Source organism: Bos indicus x Bos taurus, chromosome 21 (genome assembly GCF_003369695.1).
Source record: "Bos indicus x Bos taurus breed Angus x Brahman F1 hybrid chromosome 21, Bos_hybrid_MaternalHap_v2.0, whole genome shotgun sequence".
Taxonomy (NCBI): domain Eukaryota; kingdom Metazoa; phylum Chordata; class Mammalia; order Artiodactyla; family Bovidae; genus Bos; species Bos indicus x Bos taurus.
The window spans coordinates 67,694,880-67,716,588 of record NC_040096.1 but is presented as its reverse complement, the minus strand read 5'-3'; the positions used below and the strand labels follow the sequence as shown (position 1 = coordinate 67,716,588).

Here is a 21,709-nt window from a genome sequence, read left to right as displayed (position 1 = left end):
AGGACTGTGGGGGACGTCAGACAGGTTCGTGATCAACACCTCCAGGTGAGGAAACTGAAGGGTGGAGTGAGGGGCCTTGGCCCACAGCAGACCCTCCCAAAGGTCACGCTCACAGGTGAGAGGTGGGCAGGAGGCGCTGGGGGACAGAGTCTGCCAGACCCCAAGAGGCTGAGAAAGCCTCTCCCAAGAGAAATCACTCGACAGCCACTTTTGAAATCAGCTTTATTTTAAGCTATAAAAACCAAGAATTTGTTCTTAAAAAAACATACAAAAGCACACTATCAAAAAATAATAATAACATCAAACATGCAAATGTACAAAGGCCTTCATGAACCATCTACTCGGGCCAATTTCTGGCCACAGTACCTGGAAAGAGGGGGACAAGTCCACGAGGGCCGGCTACAAACCCAGTCACAGAAGGGCGTTCCCGCAGGCACAGGCGGGGTGGGTCACGCCTGGTCTCCACTGTCCCAGGCCCAGGAAGGTGACTGCACCTTTGCTTTCCTGGGTAGGATAAGGCACTCCACAGGGCAGGCGATGGGTGAAGGCTGTAGGCAGCAAAATAGTGTCCACCCAATAAAGATGCTCACATCCTAATCCCTGGGACTGTGACTATGTTAGTTTCCACGGCAGAGGAATTAAGGTTGTCAGGTGGAATTAATAATCAGCTGACTTTAACATCAGAAGAGGATCCTGGAGTGCCTGGGTAGGTCAAAGGTCATTGTCTGGTGGGTTAAAGGTCACCACCAGGGGCCTTAAATCAGAAGAGGGAGGTAGGAGGGGAGTCCTGAGACCTAAAAGGATTTGACTGGCCGTTGCTGGTTTTGGAAATGGAAGGGGGCCACGAGCCAAGAAATATGGGAGGCTGGCCTCTAAAAACTGGAAAAAGCAAGGAACTTCCCCACCAGAGCTTCCAGAGGAACCGCCTGGCTCAGCCCACCAGACCCACATCAGACTGCTGACCTCCAGAACTGAAAGCAAGGTCTCGTTTTAGGCTCCCAAGCTGTGGAAGTTTGTTAGCCTGGCAACAGGGAACTGACCCAGAGCCAAGGGGTCAGAGGTCAAGATGGCCCTGCCCCGACCTCAGCCTGACTTCCAGGGGAGGACCCACAGAGGCATCCCTGGGTCTGCACCTTGTCGGGGGAGGCAGACCCCGAGAAAACCCAGCAGGTCCTGGCCCTCCCAGGCCCATCCTCAGGGGACACCTGAGGGGAATCAGAGAGGGGGTTAGGGGCTCGGACACTGGCTTTGCCCCCACTTGCCCTGTCATCCCACAGGCCCTTTTCCAGTCCCCCCACGCCTTCCCCAATAAGAGCTCATCTTTCCCTTTTTCCTCCTCCACTTCTTCCTTCTGTTCTACTCAGAGGCTGAGGCCGGCTCGATGCAACCCTGCACCAGAGAAGGCAGGAGGGGTGAGGCTCGGGCCCTGGGCAGGAGCTGGGGAGGCTGGAGACCCAGCCTGAGCAGGGCAGTCCTCAGGCAGGTGTGGCAGGACCTCGCGGACAGGTGGTGATCCCGGAGCTGGGTCCCCGAGCCACACACCCTCCTCACCCCTCCTTCAGGGCGTGCAAGCTCCACTCTCATCCACAGAGCTTCCCCTCCACGGCTCCTGCCCCACAGGAGGGGTCAACACGCCATGGCTTGTCCAATTCCAGTGGCCCAGGGGCCCACACCTCGGCCAGGCCGGGGCAGAAGCAGCAGCAGAAGGCAGGACTCCCAGAGGGGCTGCGGGGCTATGACACTGGTGCCGGTCTGACGGCCTGCAGTGGAGTGGTGTCCCATGCTTGCCAGGCGCTCCTAAGGAGATCAGTACACAGGAAAAGCTAACCAACCTTTATAAGCGAAAATAGGGCCTTGGAGGGCTCGTGTGCCCCCGTGTTGATGTCCAGAATGCTCCGGATGCTCTTGGCGTCACTGCTGGACAGGTTCCCCTTGATGGCCAGGATGGCACTCAGGTGGCCCTTGCTGTCAAAGACAGGGTCCCGTCAGTGCAGCCCGCTCACCAACACCCCTGCTCACACCCCTTCCCAGCACCCAAGACTCCTGGCCGGAGCCACAAGGCCCGGCAGCCAATCCCCCTACCCACGAGGGTGCCCTGATATGCTTAAAGCACTGGGCTCGGGCGGCACCGGCCTCAGTGCCTCCAGAGGGTGCCAAGCTCCTGCCCGGTCCAGCCTTTACACTGGCTATTCCTCCCAAATGCTCATCCCCAGGCCCTTGAGGTAACCAGCTCCTTCTCACCCCTTAGCACTTAGCTAACATGTCACCTCCCCGTCAAGAAGCCACCTGCCAGTACAGGAGACACGGGTTTGACCCCTGATCTGGGAAGATCCCAAATACCACCAAGCAACCAAGCCCTTGGACCACAGCTATTGAGCCTGTGCTCAAGAGCCCTCAAGACCTCAAGCCCGCGCTCTGCAGTAAGAGGAGTCACTGCCATGAGAAGCCCGCGCTCTGCAGTAAGAGAAGTCACTGCCATGAGAAGCCCGCGCTCTGCAGTAAGAGGAGTCACTGCCATGAGAAGCCCGTGCGCTGCAACTCGAGAGCAGTCCCCTACTTGCTGCAGCTAGAGAAAAGCTCACGCAGCAACAAAGACCAGCACAGCCAAAAGTAAACAATAAAAACTGTTTTAAAAAGTCACCTCCCCAGAGAGGATTTTCCAGCTCTAAAGTCAGCACCTCCCGCCATTCACAACCTTGGTTAAACAATCTTTAAAACTTGCAAATAGTACTCCTTCGCCGGATGACCTCATCATTGCTAACCCTCATCTGACTATCTGTCTGTCAGAAGGCCTGGTCTGTCTTGTACCTCCTCGCATCCTGGTGCCTAAACACAGCCGGGTAGCTAGTAGGAGACCACTTGATAACTTGGCCGGCTGGGTGGATACAAGGATCCATGAATGGATAGACGGATAGGTGGGCAGGTGGATGACTAGATGGGTGGATGGATGGATAGATCGAAGGACAGACAGATGGGTAGATGAGTGCGTGACCAGATGGCTGGATAGCTAGATGGGCGTCCAGATGGGTAAGCGGGTGCCTGTATGATGGGTAGTTGGACGGGTGAGTGTGTAAGTGGATGGGTGGCTGAATAGGTGGACTAGACCAGCCAGTGGCTGGACCAGGCTATGCGGGGACAGGCCGGCCACACCAGAGGACTCAACCCACAGAGACTGCTGCCCTGGCTCACCAGATCCTCAGGCAGTCAGGGATTGAGCCTGCACTCTAGAACAGAGGCCCCAGGACACAGGTCAAGCCTCTGAGGACCCCTAGGCTGACCGGCGGACCCCAGCTTCACTATGGACGTGCCACGGCCTCCAGCAGGTCCGTGGTCCCTCTGGTCTCGGATCCCCTTCTGAAGGAAAGTCTCAGAGGATGCATTGTGGAGTCAGATGCCTGGCTTTGCTGTCTCGGCTCTACGACTGACCAGCTGCTTTACCCTGGACACATTCCTCACACCCCCCAAGTCTCATCTGGACGACCGGGATGAAGAATGTTAGCCCTAGCAGGTGGCAGCAAGGACCGAGTGAACAGCTGCTGTAAAGATCTGGGCACAGTGGCCAGTATCTATCTGCACTCTGCCCACCCTCAGGGACTCACTCTGGCCGCCCCTCCAGGCTCCGACTGCAGCGGGGAACCACAGGGCCACGCTGCCTTCCCTGGGTGCTGGAGGTCCCGGTTCTCACCTGAAGTCAGGGTACAAGGTGGCGTAAGTGGCCACCTCAATCTTGATGGCACTGGGGTCTTGCAGGCGAATGATCTCCGCAAGCGTGGGGAGGGCGTCGTGTAGCCAGGTGGCCCGGGAGCCCTGCAGGCACAGGCTTGTTGAGAGAGGCTGGCCCTGCCCAGAAGCGCGCCCAGGGGCCCAGAGAGGCTCAGGTCGGACCTGATCAGGTTTGGAGAGGCCCAGAGAGGCTGTCCTAGACCGTGAAGAGCTTGGAGCAGGAGGACAGCCTACCGCCGTGGGAGGTTGAGGGGGTGGGCGGGGGCTTACACTCTGGGTGCAGAACTGCTGGATGAGCTGGGCGTTGGCCTGGACGTGCCCCGCCAGCTGCTGCTGCTGCTCTGCCGTCTTGAGGACCAGGCGCCGCTTGCAGAGGCGGGCGATGTACTCCTTCACCAGGTGCAGGTGGACCGCCTCCAGGAGCTCCTGGGTGGGTGAGTGCGCAGGGCCATGGGAACCCACCACCTCCCTGAAGGCCAGGGTCCAGGGAGGGGCAGTGGCCAGAGCAAAAAGCACATCCGGGTGTGCGCACACACACGTCTGCCTGCGTGTCCCCCGCCGGCAGCCCAGTACCCCCTCACCTCCCGGAAGCAGTCCTGCAGCTCTGAGAACTCAGGCATCCTCTCGGCCACGGCGGAGACAATTTCCTCCAGGGTTTGCTGGGGGGCAGCCCAGCGGGTCTGCGTGAACCTCTTGAACAGCGGCTGCGAGAGAGGGTCAGGCTGTGTGGCCACACCCGGCAGAGGACGGGCCAGCCCAGTAGACACGCACGCACAGACACGCACAGACACACACGGGGCCGGGACAGGGGTCGGGTTATATGAAAGACTCCCCGGGCGCTCCAGCAGGAAGTGGAGGCCGGGTCTGGGTCCCCTTCTCCAAGGCCGACCAGCCAGGACTGCCATCTGCCTGCCCTGAGGCCTTCTCCAGCATCTCCCTCCTTAGATAAATAAATTCCTGACTAAACAAAGCCCTGTGCTTGGCTGGGCCTATGATGATGATGGCCCTGCCGAGTCATCCAGGGTCACCGCCTGGCCACCCGCAGCCGTGGGCACTGGGGTCAAGGGGGGGTCCCCCAGGGGGCAGGCAGGGAGTGCCCCCTTCCTCCCCTAGGACCCCCGCCTCCTCCTGCGGTACAGGCACCAAGGGTTTCTGGGGATGCCCTGGGCCCCGCAGATGTGGCGGGAGCCACCAGAGGCTCTGAGCCTCCTGGCTGGGAGGCAGGGTCAGGCAGGAGGGCCTGGGGGCCTCCGGGGAAACTACAGGCAAACTTGAAGACTAGGTGGAGTCCCAACAGGGAGGGGCGCTGAGGCTTCTCTTCTGCACCCCAGGGCCCTAAGCGGCCCTCTGAGACCAAGCCCGAGGCTGAGCGGGGGTGATGTCAAGGGCGGATCACCGCCCCATCACGGGGCCAGCAGCCTCCCTGCAGCTGCCCCGTGCCACGCCTTCCTCGAGCCAGGTCTTCGTTTCTGTCGCCGACCCCCCCCCCACCCCACCGTCCAAGGCCCTCCCGCAGCCCCCCCAGCACTAGACTCAGCACTGCCGGGGGGCAGGAGGCTGGACTACCTTCAGGTCCCCAAACAGGCTCTGGAGCAGGGTATCAAAGCCATGGCTCTTGAGCTCATTCAGGGGCCTCAGCAGGGAGCTCCGGAGGTCTGGCGGTGTCTGCCACTGCTGCTCCAGGGACATCCTGGAAACACAGGAGGCAGGGAGGTCACGCCAGCCCCAGCCCCGCCCAGCCTGCAGCCCTAAACCCAGAGAGCCCGGGAGCCCCAGGCGAATCTCCCTAAACCATCGCTCTAGAACCCTCCCTGGCTCCCCAGGCCCGGTGGGACCAAGACCAAGACACTGCATCCAGGCTCCCTAGGCGGGACCCAGCCTTCCCACCTAACACCCACCTAACACCACATCCTGTTCTAACTGAGGACAAGTGGCTCAGCCTCTCCATAGCTCAGGGTGCTCATGGATCAGTGGACACAGTCACTGTATCTACTTAAGGAAGTTGCTAACAGGATAAATGAAGCCCTGCGCGTGAGCGCCTGACCCACCGGCACTAGACAAATGTTCGCTGTTGCCGCTGTAAGCCTGGGTATTTCCTTTCCACCCTGTTCATTTTAATTCAACATCTCTGCTTAGGCTGCTCCTCCTCCCTCCCCCATCCCAGGCACCCCCCCCCCACCCCCCCACCCCCGCCTCTCTGCACCCCCACCCCCTGCCGGCTTCCCGGCCCCCCCCACCAACACAGGCAGGCAGCCGCAGTGACTCCCCGCACTGCCCAGCGCCCTTACCGGAAAGGGAGGCAGTTGTTGATGTTAGCGATGACATTGGCCCTGTAATTGCGCAGCTGTCTGCATCGCTCCAGAAATCCATCAAAGGCGCACTGGTAGCTGGTGAAAGGGAAAGGGCACACGTAGGAGCAGCACAAACACTGGGGCAATGGCAGCCTCGGTGGCTGCCTGATCACCCTCCTGCTCCACATGTGGGCCGGACGCAGCAGGCATTCCGGAACTGGCTTCACACGCTCAGTGCTCAGCCAGGCGGGGCCAGGGCCCCTGCAGAGCTGCTGGAGAGGATGCGGCAGAGCCCCCAGGCCCCTCTAGAGCTGCAGGCAGAGGCAGGGAGGCTGGCAGCCATAACTCTGGGGTCACAGACCCGGGTCATCACCTGAAGGGGAGGCCAGGGCCTCAGTCCCTCGGGGGGCATCTTTGCAGTCGGAGGCTGCTCTTCCAGGGGATTTGCTGAGCAAGGTGGGGGCGGGGTGGTCAGATGACCTGAGGCTCTCAGCGCCCAGTTTGGTGGTGCAGGGGGACAAGGACTCCTGCTCATAATAACAGACACCCTAGGGGCAGGGAGGGGGCGCTGGTCTAGCTAAGATCCCCACCTGGGGCCCAAGGGAGGGATTGGGGCTCTGAGAGAGGTGGTGGCAAGGACTCCTCAGCCCCCAGCCCCGCTCCAGGCATGTATGCCCATCACCCACCTCCTGAGGAACCTGGCCAGCTCTTCCAACAGCAAGGGCTTTATCTGCGCGCCCAGGTCCAAGGTGATGCTCTCGGCCTTGGCCTGGCCCTGGGAGATGATCTGCAGGGGTCAGGGGTGAAACTGAGCAGAAGCCCGCCTGCTCTAGGGCTGGGGCAGGGGTGGGCGTGGGTAAGACATGGAGCAAGGGGGTGTGTGCTCAGTGGCGGGCCCGTCTGCCCACAGGGACGAGGCCGGTGCAGGCGGCACAGTGGGTGCTACCTGGATGATGTCGATGGCCAGCTCACTGTGGCAGTGACCGTCCAGCCTCTGCGGGGCCTCATCGTTGGTCCAGCGGTTTGACTCCAGCTCCAGAGCTCGGGCCGTCAGCTCCCTCACGCTGGCCTGGAGGGGAGGAGGGGCCCGCTCAGGGTAGGGCGAAGCCCACGGGGGCATCCCTGCCAGGCTCCCTGCCCGCGCCCCCCGCTCCTCTTCCTTCCCACCCCGCCTCAGCCCCGCCTGGCACTGGCCCTGGACTCACCACCTCGTTGGAGAGGAACGTGGCCTCCAGCAGCCGGATCTGGGTTGGGGGCAGGAGGGTCCCCAGTCTGACTCCCTGCAGCTCGGGCGCCAGCTTGGGGCTGTTGAGGATGTCGCTGTGGGCAGATGGGCTGGCTTGAGGAAAACCAGCACTGTCCCCCCAACCCCAGCCCCCGCCCCAGCCAGAGCCCTGCACACAGCTCAGTCGCCTTCCCTCCTGTGCCTCCCACCCCTGCCTCTCCATCTCAGTTCAATCCAGGCCCCAAATCCCAGAATCACCCTGCCTCCGTTCACTCTCTCAGCCGCATCCACTCTTACTCCAGGTTATGCTCCCGAAACCCATCAGCCTCGAGCTACCCTGCCAGAGGCACCCCACGGCCCAGCCCCCATCTCCCGCCTGGCACACCGAAGGACCCTCCTCCCAGGCTCCCTGCCTTGCCTCCAACAGTCCCTCCTCCCCGCTAGGGCGGGAAGAACCACATTTCCGGTCTGATCGTCCTGCTCCAAGGGCTCCCACTCCCCTTCTCACCCTCTGTCTCCTTCCCTCCATCCCCCACAGTGCTCCCATTGCATCCCACCAGCCTTGCCCCGCCTCCCCCCACCCCCAGACCAGCTGTGCTGCCCTCAGAGGAGGGCCAGTCCCAAGGCATATCCACCCATCCTTGTGGCGCTTCCCTTGGGTCCCAGAGCCTCCTGGGGACTGCCCAGCCCTGGCACTTCCTCAGGGCCTTTGTCTGCCCGGAGGCTCAAGAATAGCCCTTTCTGCCTCCCGCGCCCCCCCCACCCCGGCCTGGATGCGCTGTGTCCCTTTGCTCCCCAGATTTCTGGCCACACGGGCCTCCATGGAGCCACCCTGGTCGCCCCCTCTCAGGGCTCAGCGTCCCCCTGCACTGACCCCAGGGGGCCCCAGGTGAAAGCCCCTGAGGTCACAGGGACAGGAAAGTGGAGGGGCAGAAGGGACAGGCCCAGCACTTCCTGGTGAGTCAGGACCAACAAGAAGGAACCGGTTCGGCTGGCGGGCCTCTCCGGCATCCCCTGCCCTGGCCAGCTCCCCTGCTCTCCTTGGCTCCTCACCACCACCCCCGCCTGGTCCTTCCTTGGGCCCCTGCTGGAGGCTGAGCCACCAGCACCAACCGAGACCACTGACATCCCTGAGAGCTTCAGACATCGCTCACAGGGCCTACACCCCAGGCTTCCTGCAGGTTTTACGCTACAGGCGGGGCCAGCCCCTACCAGAAACCCCGAGCCGATCCACACTGCGGTTTAAGTCTCTCCCCACCCAGCTTGTACGAATGGCAGACATGCTTGTTGCAGTAAAATAAGGGAAAAAAGAAGAAAAAAGAGGTGTTGTGCTGTTTTTTTCCTCCAGTTCTTTACCTGTTCCTGATCTGCAGTCTGTAACTAAGTTTTTATCAAAAGATTAAACCTGATTTGAGAATCACATGCTGCACCTATCGTCCCCTCAAAACATTTTGTATCTGGGGCTCAACTTCATAGTGCCCTCTCTGCAAACCACCCCTTCGAGTTTTTCTCTCCTTCTGCATTATAGAAAGAAAGTCTCAGTACAGTCCACAAAACACAACGGACCCAAACTGGACCAAAATGGCAGCAAGCAGACTGCCAGACCCAAATTACCAGGCTACTCAACGCCAGCCTGATGACTGTTTTTGAAACAGCGTGAGGAGAAGCATGCAGGATCCTTACCCCTCTGTTCATCTCCAACCCCAGACTGTGAGCCCCCAGCTATATGATCCCCTAGGTTCCTCATGGAGGCAGGGACACAGTACTGGAGGCAGGAGCCTGCTGTGTTCTTGCCTCTGTCTCCGGATTTTCTTATCCAGCTTCGGTGGGCAGAGAAAGCCAAGATACTGGCAGCAACATGCTCAGGAATGCATGGGGTCTGAGTGTATCAGGGGATGCCTGCATCTGAATACAGTTGGTACCAGGGATTCTCCACTGCAGTACCAGGTGCCTCCCAAACTGAGAGCTCCAGGCCTCGGTGGCCAGAACTCAGCTCTGCCACTGGGAGAGACCTTGCACAATGGGGATTTCCCCAACAGGCCCAATGCCCCCCATCCTGCCTGGGAGTGCTCCCTGGGCCTGCTGGGGGTATTGAACCACAGTGCTCCCAGAAGGCCTCCCAGCCCAGCCTTGGGCCCTGTAGGGCAGCTCCCTTTGCCAGGAACACCATCCCCCACTGCCTCTCCCAGCCTGTCCTCGCTTCCCCCTCGCCTGACTCCCTTACTTCTGTTAGACTGTCAGCAGCCCCAGAGCAGGGCCGCTGCCTCCTGCGGCTTGTAGAATCCTGCACCTCCTCCTCCGAGCTGGCTTCCTGGGCTGACCCAGGCCAGGCCAGGGCCCCTGCTCCTGGCCACAGCCCTTCCTGACTCTGGATCACAGGCGGCTTCACCCCCTAACCCAGACTGGAAACTCAGGAATGAAAGATGAGGTCCTTGCCCCCATTCTCTGTGCCTCAGGTTCCACAACTGTGGGATGCCGCTGAGGCTGGAGAGACTAAGGATTCCCAGGGCAAAGCAGGCCCAGCGGAGGCCCTGTCCCTTTGATTCCAGCCCCCCCTGGGCCGTTCTCCCAGGGGACTCCCTGCACGTGGTGACACCCAGGCCCTGCCCGCCCAGGGAACCCCAGCCCGGCGGCACCCCGCACCCAAGCTCACTTGGGGTAGAGGTTCTGCACCCATAACAGCAGCATGTAGGTATCTCGCTGGCACAGCTCAAACTGCGTCAGGGCCGACAGCTGGGACGCGAATTCCGCGTGGTAGCTCTCGGCGTAGGCAGCCACCACGCGGATGTCTGCGGGGAAGAGCGGCTTGAGGCGCTCCACCACGGCCTCTAGGTCCTCCTTCATGGTGCGGCCCATGTGCAGGAAGGTGCGCTCGGCCTCCGTGCGGCCCTCGGCGTCCGCGGCCGGCCGCCGGCTCAGGCGCTCCGCGGCCGCCTGCGCCACGCCGTCCCGCCACAGCTGCAGCCAGCCCCGGGGCCGCGTGGCCGCCAGCCCCGGGCACCCCGGAGCCCCCGCCGCCGCCGCCGCCGCCGCCGCGTGGTCCTGGCGCTCCTGCTCGGCCAGCACGGCCAGCGCCTGGCGCAGCCGCTCGGGCTCCGCTTCCAGCGGCCGGCGCAGCTGCCCTAGCACCTGGTCGCGCAGCAACGCGTACAGCGCCTCCACCTTGCTCTGGCGCCGCACCAGCTCCTCCTCGCTCGCGCGACCCGCCGCCGCGGCCTCCTGCAGCTCCAGCTCCAGCGCCAGCAGAGGCCGCGCCGCCTCCAGCCGCCCGCGCTCCAGGTCGGCCTTGAGCTCCTCCACTGCGGCCAGGACGCGGCATTAGTGTGGCCTGGGGTTCTGAGACCCGCCCAGTTCACCTCCCAGGGGCCAAGACTCCCCAAATCATGCGGGGTGTCCCAGCCCGGGCAGGGCATACCAGGCTCAGATCCTGAGATCAGGGGCAGCAGGTGAAAGCAGGGAGGGGAGGCCCTTCACGCCCTTAAACACCCACATGCCCTGCCCACTCTGTCCCAGCTGAGCGGGGCATCCACTCCAATGAGCCCCCATCCTGCCCAGACCCTGCCCGCCTGGGGAGGGGGCTGCCGCCTACCTGTGGGCAGCTGGGCAGGCGGCCGCGGACTGGATTCAGACTCGCCCTCGGTCTCTGATAAGCTGGGCTGACCCTTCTTCTTCCTCCCTTTGGTGAAGACGCTGATCATGGTGGCCAGGCCTTTCGACTTTTTCTTCTTCTTGCCGGCCTCTTCTTCGTCCCTGTCTGTGGCCACCTCGGCCTCCAGGGATGGCACTAGGTCCTCGGAGGAGGCCTCCGACATGGAGGCCTCAGACTCTGCCTCTGAGGTAGAGGGCAACTTCTGGGCGCTTCTGGGGAAGTCAGGGGCCCCGGACACAGGCTGCTGGCCTGGGAGTCCTTGGAAGAAGGTCAGCATCTTCAGCATCACCCCGACTCTGGCCTGCAGGTTGACAAGCGGAGGGAATGAGAGGGTCAGTGGTCGTGGGGGACTGGCCCCTGGCTCCCCAGCCCAAGCATGCAGCCAGGTTGATCTGTTTTCACCTGTGTGACCGCCAGGGCTCTGGCTGTCTCCTGGCCCAGATGGATACCAGCAACTTAACTTTCCCCCTGGAGACCACTTCCGCAGAACTCGCAGGCCCTCCCAGAATCTCCAGACAGAAGGAGACTTCATTTTGGCAAATCCTTCCTTGTCAGCCCATCCTCTGGGCAGGGAGGGGGACCACAGGCTCGCTGGGGACCCTGGGGGAGTGGGCAGAGCTCGGCTTCTGGCCCAATGCACAAAGCGAGAACCGAGGTCCAGAACAGTCAGAGGGCACAAGAGGCTGGGCTGAGGCAGGAATCCGGCCCCAGCCCCATCCTCCGTTCTGCTCTGTTCTCTTGACTCATGTGGCTTGGGGTCCCAGGGGAACGTAGTGAGCAGAAACAGGGCTGCTCCCACTGGGACCACGAGGCAGGCAGGGCCAGACCCCTATTATGACCTTGGGGGGCTCAGGTCTACAGAAACCACAGTGCCCCCTCAAGCCCTTTCCCAGGTCGGAGGGACAAGCAGCCCAAGGAGGCACAGGCCTGTCTGAGGTCACACAGCAGCTCAGACAGGAAACTCGAGCTTCCCAGCTCCACCTCACCCTGCCTGCTCCCCAAATGGGGTGACGTAACCACCACAGAAGCTTCCATTTCCTGGGCCCTTCCTGAGTGCCCGTCCCATCACTTCCGCACTGCCTTCCAGGAGGGGTGTTATTTTTCTCATCTCACGTAACTAGCTCAGAGAGGCTTAAAATGCCCCCATGGTCAACAACTTGGAACTCAGCTCACCAGGCACTGGGCTTCCCCACCATCCAGAGAGGCAGCACCTTCCCCAGCGCCTTGACCATGGGGTGAGCCAGGCCAGGACCGGTGGAGGGGAACACGGCTGACCTGAAAGGAGGCAGCGGGGCAGGGCTGGGAAAGGGGAGCAGAGGGGAACGGGCCTCCTTGGTAACTTGAGTGAGCCGTAACAGGGCCTGCCCCACCACCCAAGAGTAAATACACCAAGTCGTGACTCACACAGCACGACTTCAACTCGCCCCTGCGGCAGCCCTGCAAGGCAGACAGGGTGATCCACCCCTGCAGAAAGGGAAACTGAGGCGGCAGGAGGTGGGGAGGTGGGATTAGGCCCGTCAGATTTTCCACATCCCCTGCTGCCTTCCCAGCAGCCCAGCCACCTTCGCGCATCCTCCCAGGAATGCTTCCCAAAGCCCCGAGCTTGACCAGAGCCACTCAGTGGCCAGGAAGCCGGGCTTTCTCCCCTCCCACAGCCTCACCAGATACCGGGGGCAGAGTCCTACACTGCTGGGTCTCAGCTGCCAGCCGGTGCCATTTGGACTGCGAGTTCCCCTCCAGAACCAAGCTGAGGGTCCTCCGGGGAGCCCCAAAGCCAGGGTCCCCAGGTGCAAGGCCACTGGGCACTTCTGCCCTGCCCATCCCTTCCCCCAGCATCCCTCCCAATCCATCTCGCTTTCATGCCAGACACCCGCAGGAGCTGGTCCAGCTGGTTGGCAAGGGCCGCTCAGCCTCACCCTGGGCCCAGGCCCCACCTCTCCCCGCACACCTTCCCCTCCGCTGCCACAGGAGGGGGAGGGCCCTCCTGAGTGGCTGCGGACCACCTTCCTCACCTCTGCCCTCAATGCCCCGCCTCCTCCATCCCCCACGTATGAGGCTCCCGCCAGACTCCAGACCTGGTTCCTGCAGGTCCCAGCACGGCATAGCCGCCTCCTCCTCGCCTCTGGGGCACAAAATCTCCTCCCCAGCCAAGGTCCGCAGCAGCCCCTTTGGCCCCCACCCAGGCCTTCACTCTGAGGCCGCTGGTGCAGCAGAAAGAGAGACCATTGTGGGCTTGGCTGTACCATCCGCTAGGGTGTAGACCAGACCCCACCCTGCCTTCATAGACCTCAGTCTTCCCATCTGTGCAATGGGGAGGAGAACCCCACCTCACAGTGCTGCTGAAAGCAGGATGTGAGGGAAGCTGACGGGCCGAATCCCACCCCACCAGGCCTCAGTAAGGGTCTGAGTCTTGTGTCCCAGTGTCTATCAGGCTAACCCTGGTGGCCGGACACAACAGAAAAGGGCAGGAGAGGCATTCCTTTCAGCCGAGGCCGGTGGCTGGGCACACTCGGACAGGAAGGGGTATGCTCCGAATCACACCGTGTGGCCACAGCCTGGGGTACCTCCCTGGTCCGCCCAGCTCCCCCAGTTTCTATGCGGGCACACACACTCTCACTCTCCTCGCCCGGGTCAGGGCTGAGGTCCACGCCAGCCCCCCTGGTCCTTGAACATGAAGACATTCAAGCTCAGGCAGGTGAAGTGACTCGGCCTCTGTTATACAGCCAGCCGCCCCCCACCCCGCCCTGGGCCACTCCCGCCCCTCCTACTGCAAAGGAAGGGACACTAGGGCCCCTTCCCACAGCCCCTCCTCCCGGGTGCATCTAACCCGACCCTGACGCAGCAGCTCAGCCATAGGGCTTCAGTTTCCCTAGAAGGGGGACTGCGGAAGACCTGGGGTTCTCCGCGCGGGGCACCCTCCATCGCGCCAGCCGCTCCCTACCGGGATCCGGCCGGAGAGGCGGGTCTCGTCGGGGCGGGTGGGCGGCCGCGTGGAGAGTTTGGAGACGGAAGCACCGGACGCACCGCGAGCGCAGGTCACTTACTGTGTCCGGGCCGAGCCTGTCGCCGCAGAGCCGGGCGCCGCCTGAAATAGACGCAGGCTCCACCCCCGTCGGGCCGGCCCTCCCCGCCCGCCGCCCCCGCGGAAAACCCCCGGGCGGAGGCCAAAGCCGAGAGAGTGTGCTGCCCGGGTCCCCGCGTCCGGTGCCGCGCGCGCGCACCCCCTGATCGAGGCGAAGACTGCCAAGCTGGGGTGTCCAGGAAGGGACTCTCTCCCACCAGCCTGGGCGGGGTGTCGGGGCTGGCTGTTGCCAGGCCTGAGTGGGACCCCAGACCCGCACCCCCCAGCGGACAAGATGGGTTTGGTGCTGACCCATTGTCCGACAACAGCTTCTGATTGGCTGACTGGAAGGGGCCCTGCACTCAGGACCACTTTCCCAGCGTCACAGAGCCAGCACCTCGGGCAGCTCAGAGGACCTCCTAGCAACCCAGCTCACCCCTAACTGTGGGGAGTCCCCTTCCTCCCGCGAGGTGCTGGGGACTGTCCCACCTAACTCTGAGGCTGACCTCAGAGAATCACCCCTTCGGGAGAGAGTGTTCCCACCCTGGGGGTCACTGTGTCCACACACATCCCTGGGGAGGTGGCCCCCATGGAAGAGGCTCCCTAAGGCACCGGGTGCTGGTCAGCCTTTGCCAGAGTACCCGTGCTGGTGCCTGGCATACACTCTCATCACCCAGCCTTCCTTAAAAAGGGGAAATGGCTCACAAAAGTGAGTGACTTGCCCGAGGTCACACAGGCAGTAAATGGGGGTCCGAACCCACACCCAGGCCTGCAGGACTCCCACTGAAGCGCTTTCCCTTTCTGGGACCCAAGCTGGGTCAGGCCAGGTTCCTAAAGGCACCAGGTGGGGATCCCAACAGCTCAGGCTTGAGTCTCACTTAGCCTGGCTTTGTCCTCATTCAACGCAACGCATCCTTGAGCAGGTCACATTGCTTTCTGGGCCTCAGTTTCCCATCTGAGGCCTGTTTCTCTGGGTCAGTCAAGGGGCCGGAGGGGAGCTGGGGAAGAGGACCTCTTCCCTGTTTCACATCCTAGAAATTCCTGCCCTCTGAAAAGGACCTTGCAGCTCAGGAATTTCCCGTCTGGGCACCGGCTTCCTTGTTGCTCCTTAATAGAGCTTCTGCTCCTCCCTCCCTTTTGTGTGCCCCCCTTCCCCCTCCCCTCTTGTTCCCTGCTCCCCCTGGAAACTGGGCACAAAGCTCTGCAGCCTGGGAGGCACAGCCAAGTGGGCAAGGCAGCGGGGAGAAGGGGGTGCCCCTTGGAACTGAAAACTTCCTCTTCCTCCTTGGGAAAGGCAGCCGGGGACCAGTTTGGGGCTTGGACATTGATCCTGTCTCTGGACAGGGTAGGAGGGGGTTGAGGGGGGTTGTTGTGGGAAGAGGGGGCTTCAGGAGGCTGCAGTAAGACAGACTCTACCCCCTTCTCGCCTCGTGGCCTCAGGGGTGACATTTTTCAGATCTGAACCAACGGTCACAGGGGGTCATTCCAGCTGTTCCCAGTGCATAGAGGGGAAGACTAAAGGACTGCCCCCCACACCACAGCAAGTTCATCCAGCCAGAGAGGGTGATGAGGACATGATCCAAGGGGTCCTGGCCCACTGCCTCCGTGGCTGTCTGCTGTGGCCTCATTGTGCAATCCTCAGTCCTCCCTGCCAGCCTCCTCTTCTAATCCCAGATTGGGAAATCGCTGGAGAATCCAAAGTGCTCTGGGTCATGGAGGAGGGGACAGCGTCAGGCTCATAGACCCACCACCCCCTCAGAGCCCCAGACCCTGATGGGCAGGGGCAGAACGAACACACATGGGCAGGCTAGGCACCCCCTTACCCAGCTGCCATGATGCCTGCACTCCCTCCCCGGGGCCTCACCCGAGCTCCAGGCTGTAACCAGGGCATGGGAGATGCTGCCTCGCCCTCCTGTGGTTGCCCCAGTCACTTCCCCTTTCCCTGAGTTCCGGCATGAGGGTCAAGGGTCACTTCCGTGAAGCCCCCAGCTCAAGGGCAACCCTCTAACAATAGGGCTGCGTGGAGAGCCAAGGGGTGTGACCGTCAGTGGGGCCCAGGGGGCAGGAGCTATTCTTACCCACTCTTGACAGATGAGGAAACAGTCCTCAGGAGACCAGACACTTCCAGAAGGAGCCAAAGGCCAGCCAAGAATTCCACCCTCAGCAGGAAATGAGCATCAGATGCGAGTTGGGAGTGTCCCTGGTCAGCTGCTGTCCCATTACCGTCCTCCCCAGGGGACTGGGCCTCAGGCTGCAGGCCGGTTCCACCGGGCAGGAGGGCAGCAGGCACGGGTGGACTGGCAGCAGACCCCCAAGTCCAGCCCAGACGTCAAGTGCCCCACACCTGGCCCAGAGCTGTGGTCAGCTCCTGCATGCAACCCAGGACTTGTCATTTCTAATTGGAAATGACAGGTGCCTTTTTTTTAATTGTTGTAAAATTCACGTAACCAAATGCCCCATTTGGACTATTGTAAGTCCACAGTGCAGTGGCAGTAAGTTATACGCTGTTATGCAGCCAGCACCACCATCCATCTCCAGGATTTTTTTCACTTTGCAAAACTGAAACTCTGTACTCATTAAACACCACCTCCCCTTTCTCAGCCTCCCACCAGCCTGGCACCCATCATTCTACTTCCCATGTCTCTAAACCTGAACACTCAAAGCAGCGCATACGAGTGGGATCAAAGGCATTTTGTGACTGGGGTTACGTAACTTCACATAATATCCTCAAGGGTCATCCATGTTGCGGCATATGTCCGAATGTCCTTCCTTTTAAAGCTTGAATAGCGTTTCATTGTTTATCTTTTCATCTGTCCCCAGCCACCTGGGTTGCTGCCACCTCTTGGCTGTTGTGAATAATGCTGCTGTGAGCCCGGGAACTCAACCAGCCCTGCCAGACCCTGCTTTTGGTTCTTTTGAGTAGACAGCTGACTTTTGTCCCCCTCCACAGGGATCAGGCTCTTTCCTAAGTGTTTGTATGCGTTAACTGGTTGCATCAGACAATCTGATGAAATGGGTGCTCCTTAATTATCTCCTTACCACAGATGAAGAAATCAAGGCACAGATAGGTCCAGTCACGTGACGTTCAGTGGTGGAGCTGGGAGCCCGCACTAAACATATTGTGGTTTGGTCGTTCATTTGTTTTCCATGCTTTGCAACCCCACGGACTGCAGCACACCAGGCTTCCCAGTCCTTCACTATCTCCTAGAATTTGCTCCAACTCATGTCCATTGAGTCAATAATGCCATCCAACCATCTCATCCTGTCACCCTCTTCTCCTGCCCTCCATCTTTCCCAGCATCAGGGTCTTTTCCAGTGAGTGTGCTGTTCAGTTCAGTTCAGTTCAGTCGCTCAGTCGTGTCCGACTCTTTGCGACCCCATGAATCGCAGCACGCCAGGCCTCCTTGTCCATCACCAACTCCTGGAGTTCACCCAGACTCGCGTCCATCAAGTCAGTGATGCCATCCAGCCATCTCATCCTCTGTCGTCCCCTTCTCCTCCTGCCCCCAATCCCTCCCAGCATCAGAGTCTTTTCCAATGAGTCAGCTCTTCACACCAGGTGGCCAAAGTACTGGAGTTTCAGCTTCAGCATCATTCCTTCCAAAGAAATTCCAGGGCTGATCTCCTTCAGAACAGACTGGTTGGATCTCCTTGCAGTCCAAGGGACTCTCAAGAGTCTTCTCCAACACCACAGTTCAAAAGCATCAATTCTTCGGCGCTCAGCCTTCTTCACAGTCCAACTCTCACATCCATACATGACCACAGGAAAAGCCATAGCCTTGACCAGATGAACCTTTGTTGGCAAAGTAATGTCTCTGCTTTTGAATATGCTATCTAGGTTGGTCATAACTTTTCTTCCAAGGAGTAAGCGTCTTTTAATTTCATGGCTGCAGTCACCATCTGCAGTGATTTTGGAGCCCCCCAAAATAAAGTCTGGCACTGTTTCCACTGTTTCCCCATCTATTTCCTGCTGTTTCTTATCCCCTAATGTTGATCAGGGCTTCCCAAGTGGCTCAGTGGTAAAGAATCCACCTGCTAATGCAGGAGACTCAGGAGACATGGGTTCGCTCCCTGAGTCAGGATAAGCCTCTGGAGGAGGAAATGACAACTCACTTCAGGATTCTTGCCTGGAGAATCCCATGGACAGAGAAGCCTAGCGGGCTCCAGTCCATTGGGTTACAAAGAGTCAGATAGGGCTGAGTACGCGCACACACACACACCAACTGAAATACAGCTTGATGCATTTAAGCCAGCCGCAAGGAAGGACTGTCCGCCTGGCTTAGATGCAGAAATGGAAGGTTTTTTTTGTTGTTGTTTTTGTTTTTGTTTTTGTTTTTACTGCCCTCTACTCCTTTTTCATCTTTGAAAAAAAGAAGTATTTCCCAATCTGTTTCATGACCTCAATTAACCCTGCGGTCGGTTTATTGAGTCTTCGCCCTCAGCCTGCGCGGCGGCAAGAGGGGCAGACGCGGGCCAGAGAATATAACGCGGGTGGTGTGTGCTGAACGTCCTCCCTCGATTTCCACTCCCGGAGCTCCCAGGACGAGGGGGAGGAGACGGCAGAAGGGCGCGCATCCTGCCACAGGGCTCCGCAGGTGCCAGAAAGCCCGGTGCCTGCGAGAGATGGGACTGGAACAAACGGGGCTGTGGGTCGCTGGGTCTGGCCGCCCCTGGACGACCGCCGGGAGGGCAGGGCTGGGGGCGGGGCTCCTCCACGGCCCCGCCCACTTCTCTCCAGGCGATGACTTTGCACTTCCCACAGCCCCAGCCCCGGCTCGCGCGCTGCTTCTCCCCGCACTTCGCAGGGTCAATTGACCCGGGACCCTTGCTGGGGCCTCCAGTTTCTCGGGGCTGTCCCCGTTCGCTCCCGAAGTGCGCTGGGCAGAGCCATCGGATCCTCTGTTGACAGGTGAGGAAACTGAGCCTTGGAGGCAACAAGTGGACGCAAAAAGCTGAGGCCTTGAGGCTGGGGATCTCTGCTGCCACCCAGCCTCCCCCAAAGGGGAAGTCACTTTGCTCAGGGTCATTGGCAGCTGCACCTGACCTCGGCCCGAGTCTCCTGACCACCCCGAGGACCACGAGTGGTCAGGTCAGCTGACCAGGAGCCACCCTCCCAGGCCAGCCCACCCCAGGAGAGCCCCCATCAGGGCAGGTGCACACAGGCAGTGTCCCCCCCAGGCACCCACAAAGCTCTCTGCTTGTTAATAGCCCACCCTTCCTCCAGGGGGGAAGCCAGGCCCTGCACTCCCTTCTGTGTTTGGCTGATGGGGAAAATGAGGCCTGAGGAGAAAGGGCTGGAGGTGCTAGAGGTGGGTGGGGCCACATGGGACAAGGCAGGGCCTGCTGGGCATAAGGACCCCAATCCCAGTGGCCTGCTAAGGAGGACACCACCTCCAGGGCACCAGGGAATCTCCACACCGGCCCCAGTGGCCTGGGCTCTTTCCTGAAAGGGCCTGGCTTTCCACAGCAGTTTTTGGTGGTGATGCAAGATGACCTGCTTCAGACCCGGGACTGCCCCAACCCGGCAACCGGGCTCTTCTCCTCCAAGGCACAGTTTCCGGGAAAACAGCCACATACAGTCCCACCAGGGACAGAGCGGGTCACGTGGCAGGAGTTGTGGGAATCCCAGTGCTCCACAGGGCCAGCCAAGGCCGAGGGCGGAGGGAACCTGCCCCAAACCTCCACCGCGCCTTCCCCTTCCTCCAGTGTGGGTGCTGGAACCCCTCCTCATCCGGGGAGCTCTGCCCTCTGCACTTTGGAGAAGGAAGGCACGATGGTGGGGGCTCGGGCACGGAGACCACTTGGGCCCTGGGGCATCCCACCACCTCCATCTATGTTTCCTGTTTTTGGCTGAACTGAGCAGCTTGTGGGGGGCTCAGTTCCCCTGAGGAGGGATGGAACCCGAGCCCTTGGCAGTGACAGAGCAGAGTCCTAACCACTGGATTGCCGGGAAGCCCCCATCTGGGGCTTTAGACACATTGCTTCACCCCTGTGGCCTCAATCCTTTCTGGAAACAGAGCAGACACTTGCTTAGGGGGCTGCCAGAAGGGCTTCAAGGAGAGGGAGCATGTAAATAGCAATAATTGCCATCCTGAGGGAGTGCAAACAGGCAGGCCGGCCCTGGTCCTGCACATTTGCACTTTCTCCCCTAATGCTCCCAACGTTACAGCAGGAGCTGGAGCCCAGAGAGGTGGGGTAACCTGCCCAACGTCACCCAGCTAGCAAGGTGCAGAGCTGGGCTCCTAGCCCAGAGGGGTCTGAATCCACAGCCTAATCCTTTATTAAAAAAATTTAAATACAGTTGATTTACAATTGATCTGCAATCAACTAATCTATAGTAATTTTGATCACCCTGCCCAGTACAGGGGCACAGGCCGGCCACCCAGCGCTCCACACTGGGAGATGGCTGGAGAAGCACCATCTAGCCCAGGGAGACCCAGTCCCAGCTCCTCCCCCCGGGCCAATGGACAGTGGGCAGACATTGACCTTGGTGGGAGGGGGACCCTCTGACCTGCTGGAGGTCCCTAAAGGGCTCTGAGGTAGAAAAGGAGGAAGTGAGAGAGGGGACAGCGTGGCCTTGGGCACCCTGCAGCCCCTTCTTCCCCCTGAGGCAGCAATGGGGGCTCTGTGAGGACTGCAGCCCGGCCGCCAAGGGGGCCACTCAAGTGTCCAGGGGCCCCATGAAGTCCAGGAAGGAAGGGGCCAGGGTCAGCAGACCAGGGAGGAGGAGGGAGAGGCTGCCCGGGCACGGAGGTGGCAGGCCGGCTGCCCCTCCCGGTGCCCTAGCTGCAGGATCTCCGGCTGATCCCACCTACCCCTGAGCTCCGCTCCTGCTGGGCACAGCCTCCCAGCATCTCCTGTCACAGAGGAGGGGACCCAGCCTCAGAGAGGACCGGGCCGGCTCACCTGCTGCGGGAGAGAGCAGCTGAGACCCAAACACCCTTGAGCAGGGTTGGCCCCAGGCTGGGCGAAGGGCCACAGAGGGAACATGCCCAGGTGGAGTGAGGGGGACACCAGGTCCCTCCTGTCACCCAGGCTGTCTTGGGTCAGCAGGTTGGGTTTCCTGTCCTTGAAGCTGAGCATCCTGCCTTGGGCAGGCTGGCCCCCACACCCTCTCACCCCCAGCCTCATCAAGGAGCCACAGGCTCAGGGCAAGAGATGATCCTCCGTCCACAAAGTAGCCCAGGAAATGTGGGCAATGGCAAAGCCAAGCTGAGCCCAAGGGGGAAGAGCAGGGGGCGGCACAGGGGGAAGGGGGTGGCCAGGCAGAGGTGGGGCCTGGGACCCGAGCTCTGGGGGCACACAGGGTGTCTGCTGCGCAGAGGAACAGACACTGGGCAAGCCCCCCACCACACCATCCCTGGCGCTGACAGGGTCGCCAGGAACACACACACACACACACACGCACGCACGCACACGTTTCCTTATCAGCCAGACAACCTGGTCCTCAAGTCCGGAAGCAGCTCAGAGAGCCAGCCCTCTCCCCAACCCGTGCTTGGCCTGGACAATAGAATGGCCAAGGAAACACTTGGCTCTTCGCGAGGCCTCCTGGGACCTGGTGGTGGGCAGGGTCCTGAGCACAGCCCCCCAGCCCGGGACAGGATGGCCAATGGCCAGGGCCCTGGACCTGAGCCAGCTGGGGTGCCCTGGCCTCAGCCCTCCCTGCAGTCCCCGGCCTCCCTGGCTGCACCCCTCATAGGAGCTGCCATCTAGCCTCCTATTCACCCCAACTCGGCTTTGGGAAGCTGACCCCAGCCCCT

At 60.9% G+C, this 21,709-nt stretch overlaps 1 protein-coding gene across 4 annotated transcripts; it reads right to left on the bottom strand.

The window, feature by feature from the left end:
• Positions 1 to 205: 205 nt before the first annotated feature.
• LOC113879693 (tumor necrosis factor alpha-induced protein 2-like) lies at positions 206 to 13,994 on the bottom strand. Of its 4 annotated transcripts, none has more exons than XM_027521378.1 (12): positions 12,062 to 12,801; positions 10,829 to 11,189; positions 9,893 to 10,538; positions 7,220 to 7,334; positions 6,961 to 7,083; positions 6,701 to 6,801; positions 6,012 to 6,110; positions 5,290 to 5,413; positions 4,305 to 4,427; positions 3,994 to 4,149; positions 3,686 to 3,807; positions 206 to 1,965 (listed from the first exon to the last, which is right to left on the bottom strand). In XM_027521378.1, the coding sequence occupies exons 1-12, from the start codon at positions 12,458 to 12,460 to the stop codon at positions 1,824 to 1,826; spliced, it is 2,511 nt and encodes an 836-aa protein (XP_027377179.1). In that variant the 5' UTR covers positions 12,461 to 12,801; the 3' UTR covers positions 206 to 1,823. The 4 variants fall into 4 exon arrangements, with proteins under 4 accessions (XP_027377179.1, XP_027377180.1, XP_027377181.1 ...); XM_027521379.1 differs by lacking the exon at positions 12,062 to 12,801 and adding an exon at positions 13,933 to 13,994 and having other exon boundaries at positions 1,160 to 1,965; XM_027521380.1 differs by lacking the exon at positions 12,062 to 12,801 and adding an exon at positions 13,830 to 13,958 and having other exon boundaries at positions 1,160 to 1,965.
• Positions 13,995 to 21,709: the final 7,715 nt, after the last annotated feature.

Coding starts and splice junctions, on each gene's coding strand:
- LOC113879693 (XM_027521378.1), bottom strand. CDS start 12,460: ATGCGCGAAGGTGGCTGGGCTGCTGGGAAGGCAGCAGGGGATGTGGAA. Junction 3,808..3,993: donor AGCAGTTCTGCACCCAGAGT/GTAAGCCCCCGC, acceptor CTGTGCCTGCAG/GGCTCCCGGGCCACCTGGCT. Junction 1,966..3,685: donor ACCTTGTACCCTGACTTCAG/GTGAGAACCGGG, acceptor TGTCTTTGACAG/CAAGGGCCACCTGAGTGCCA.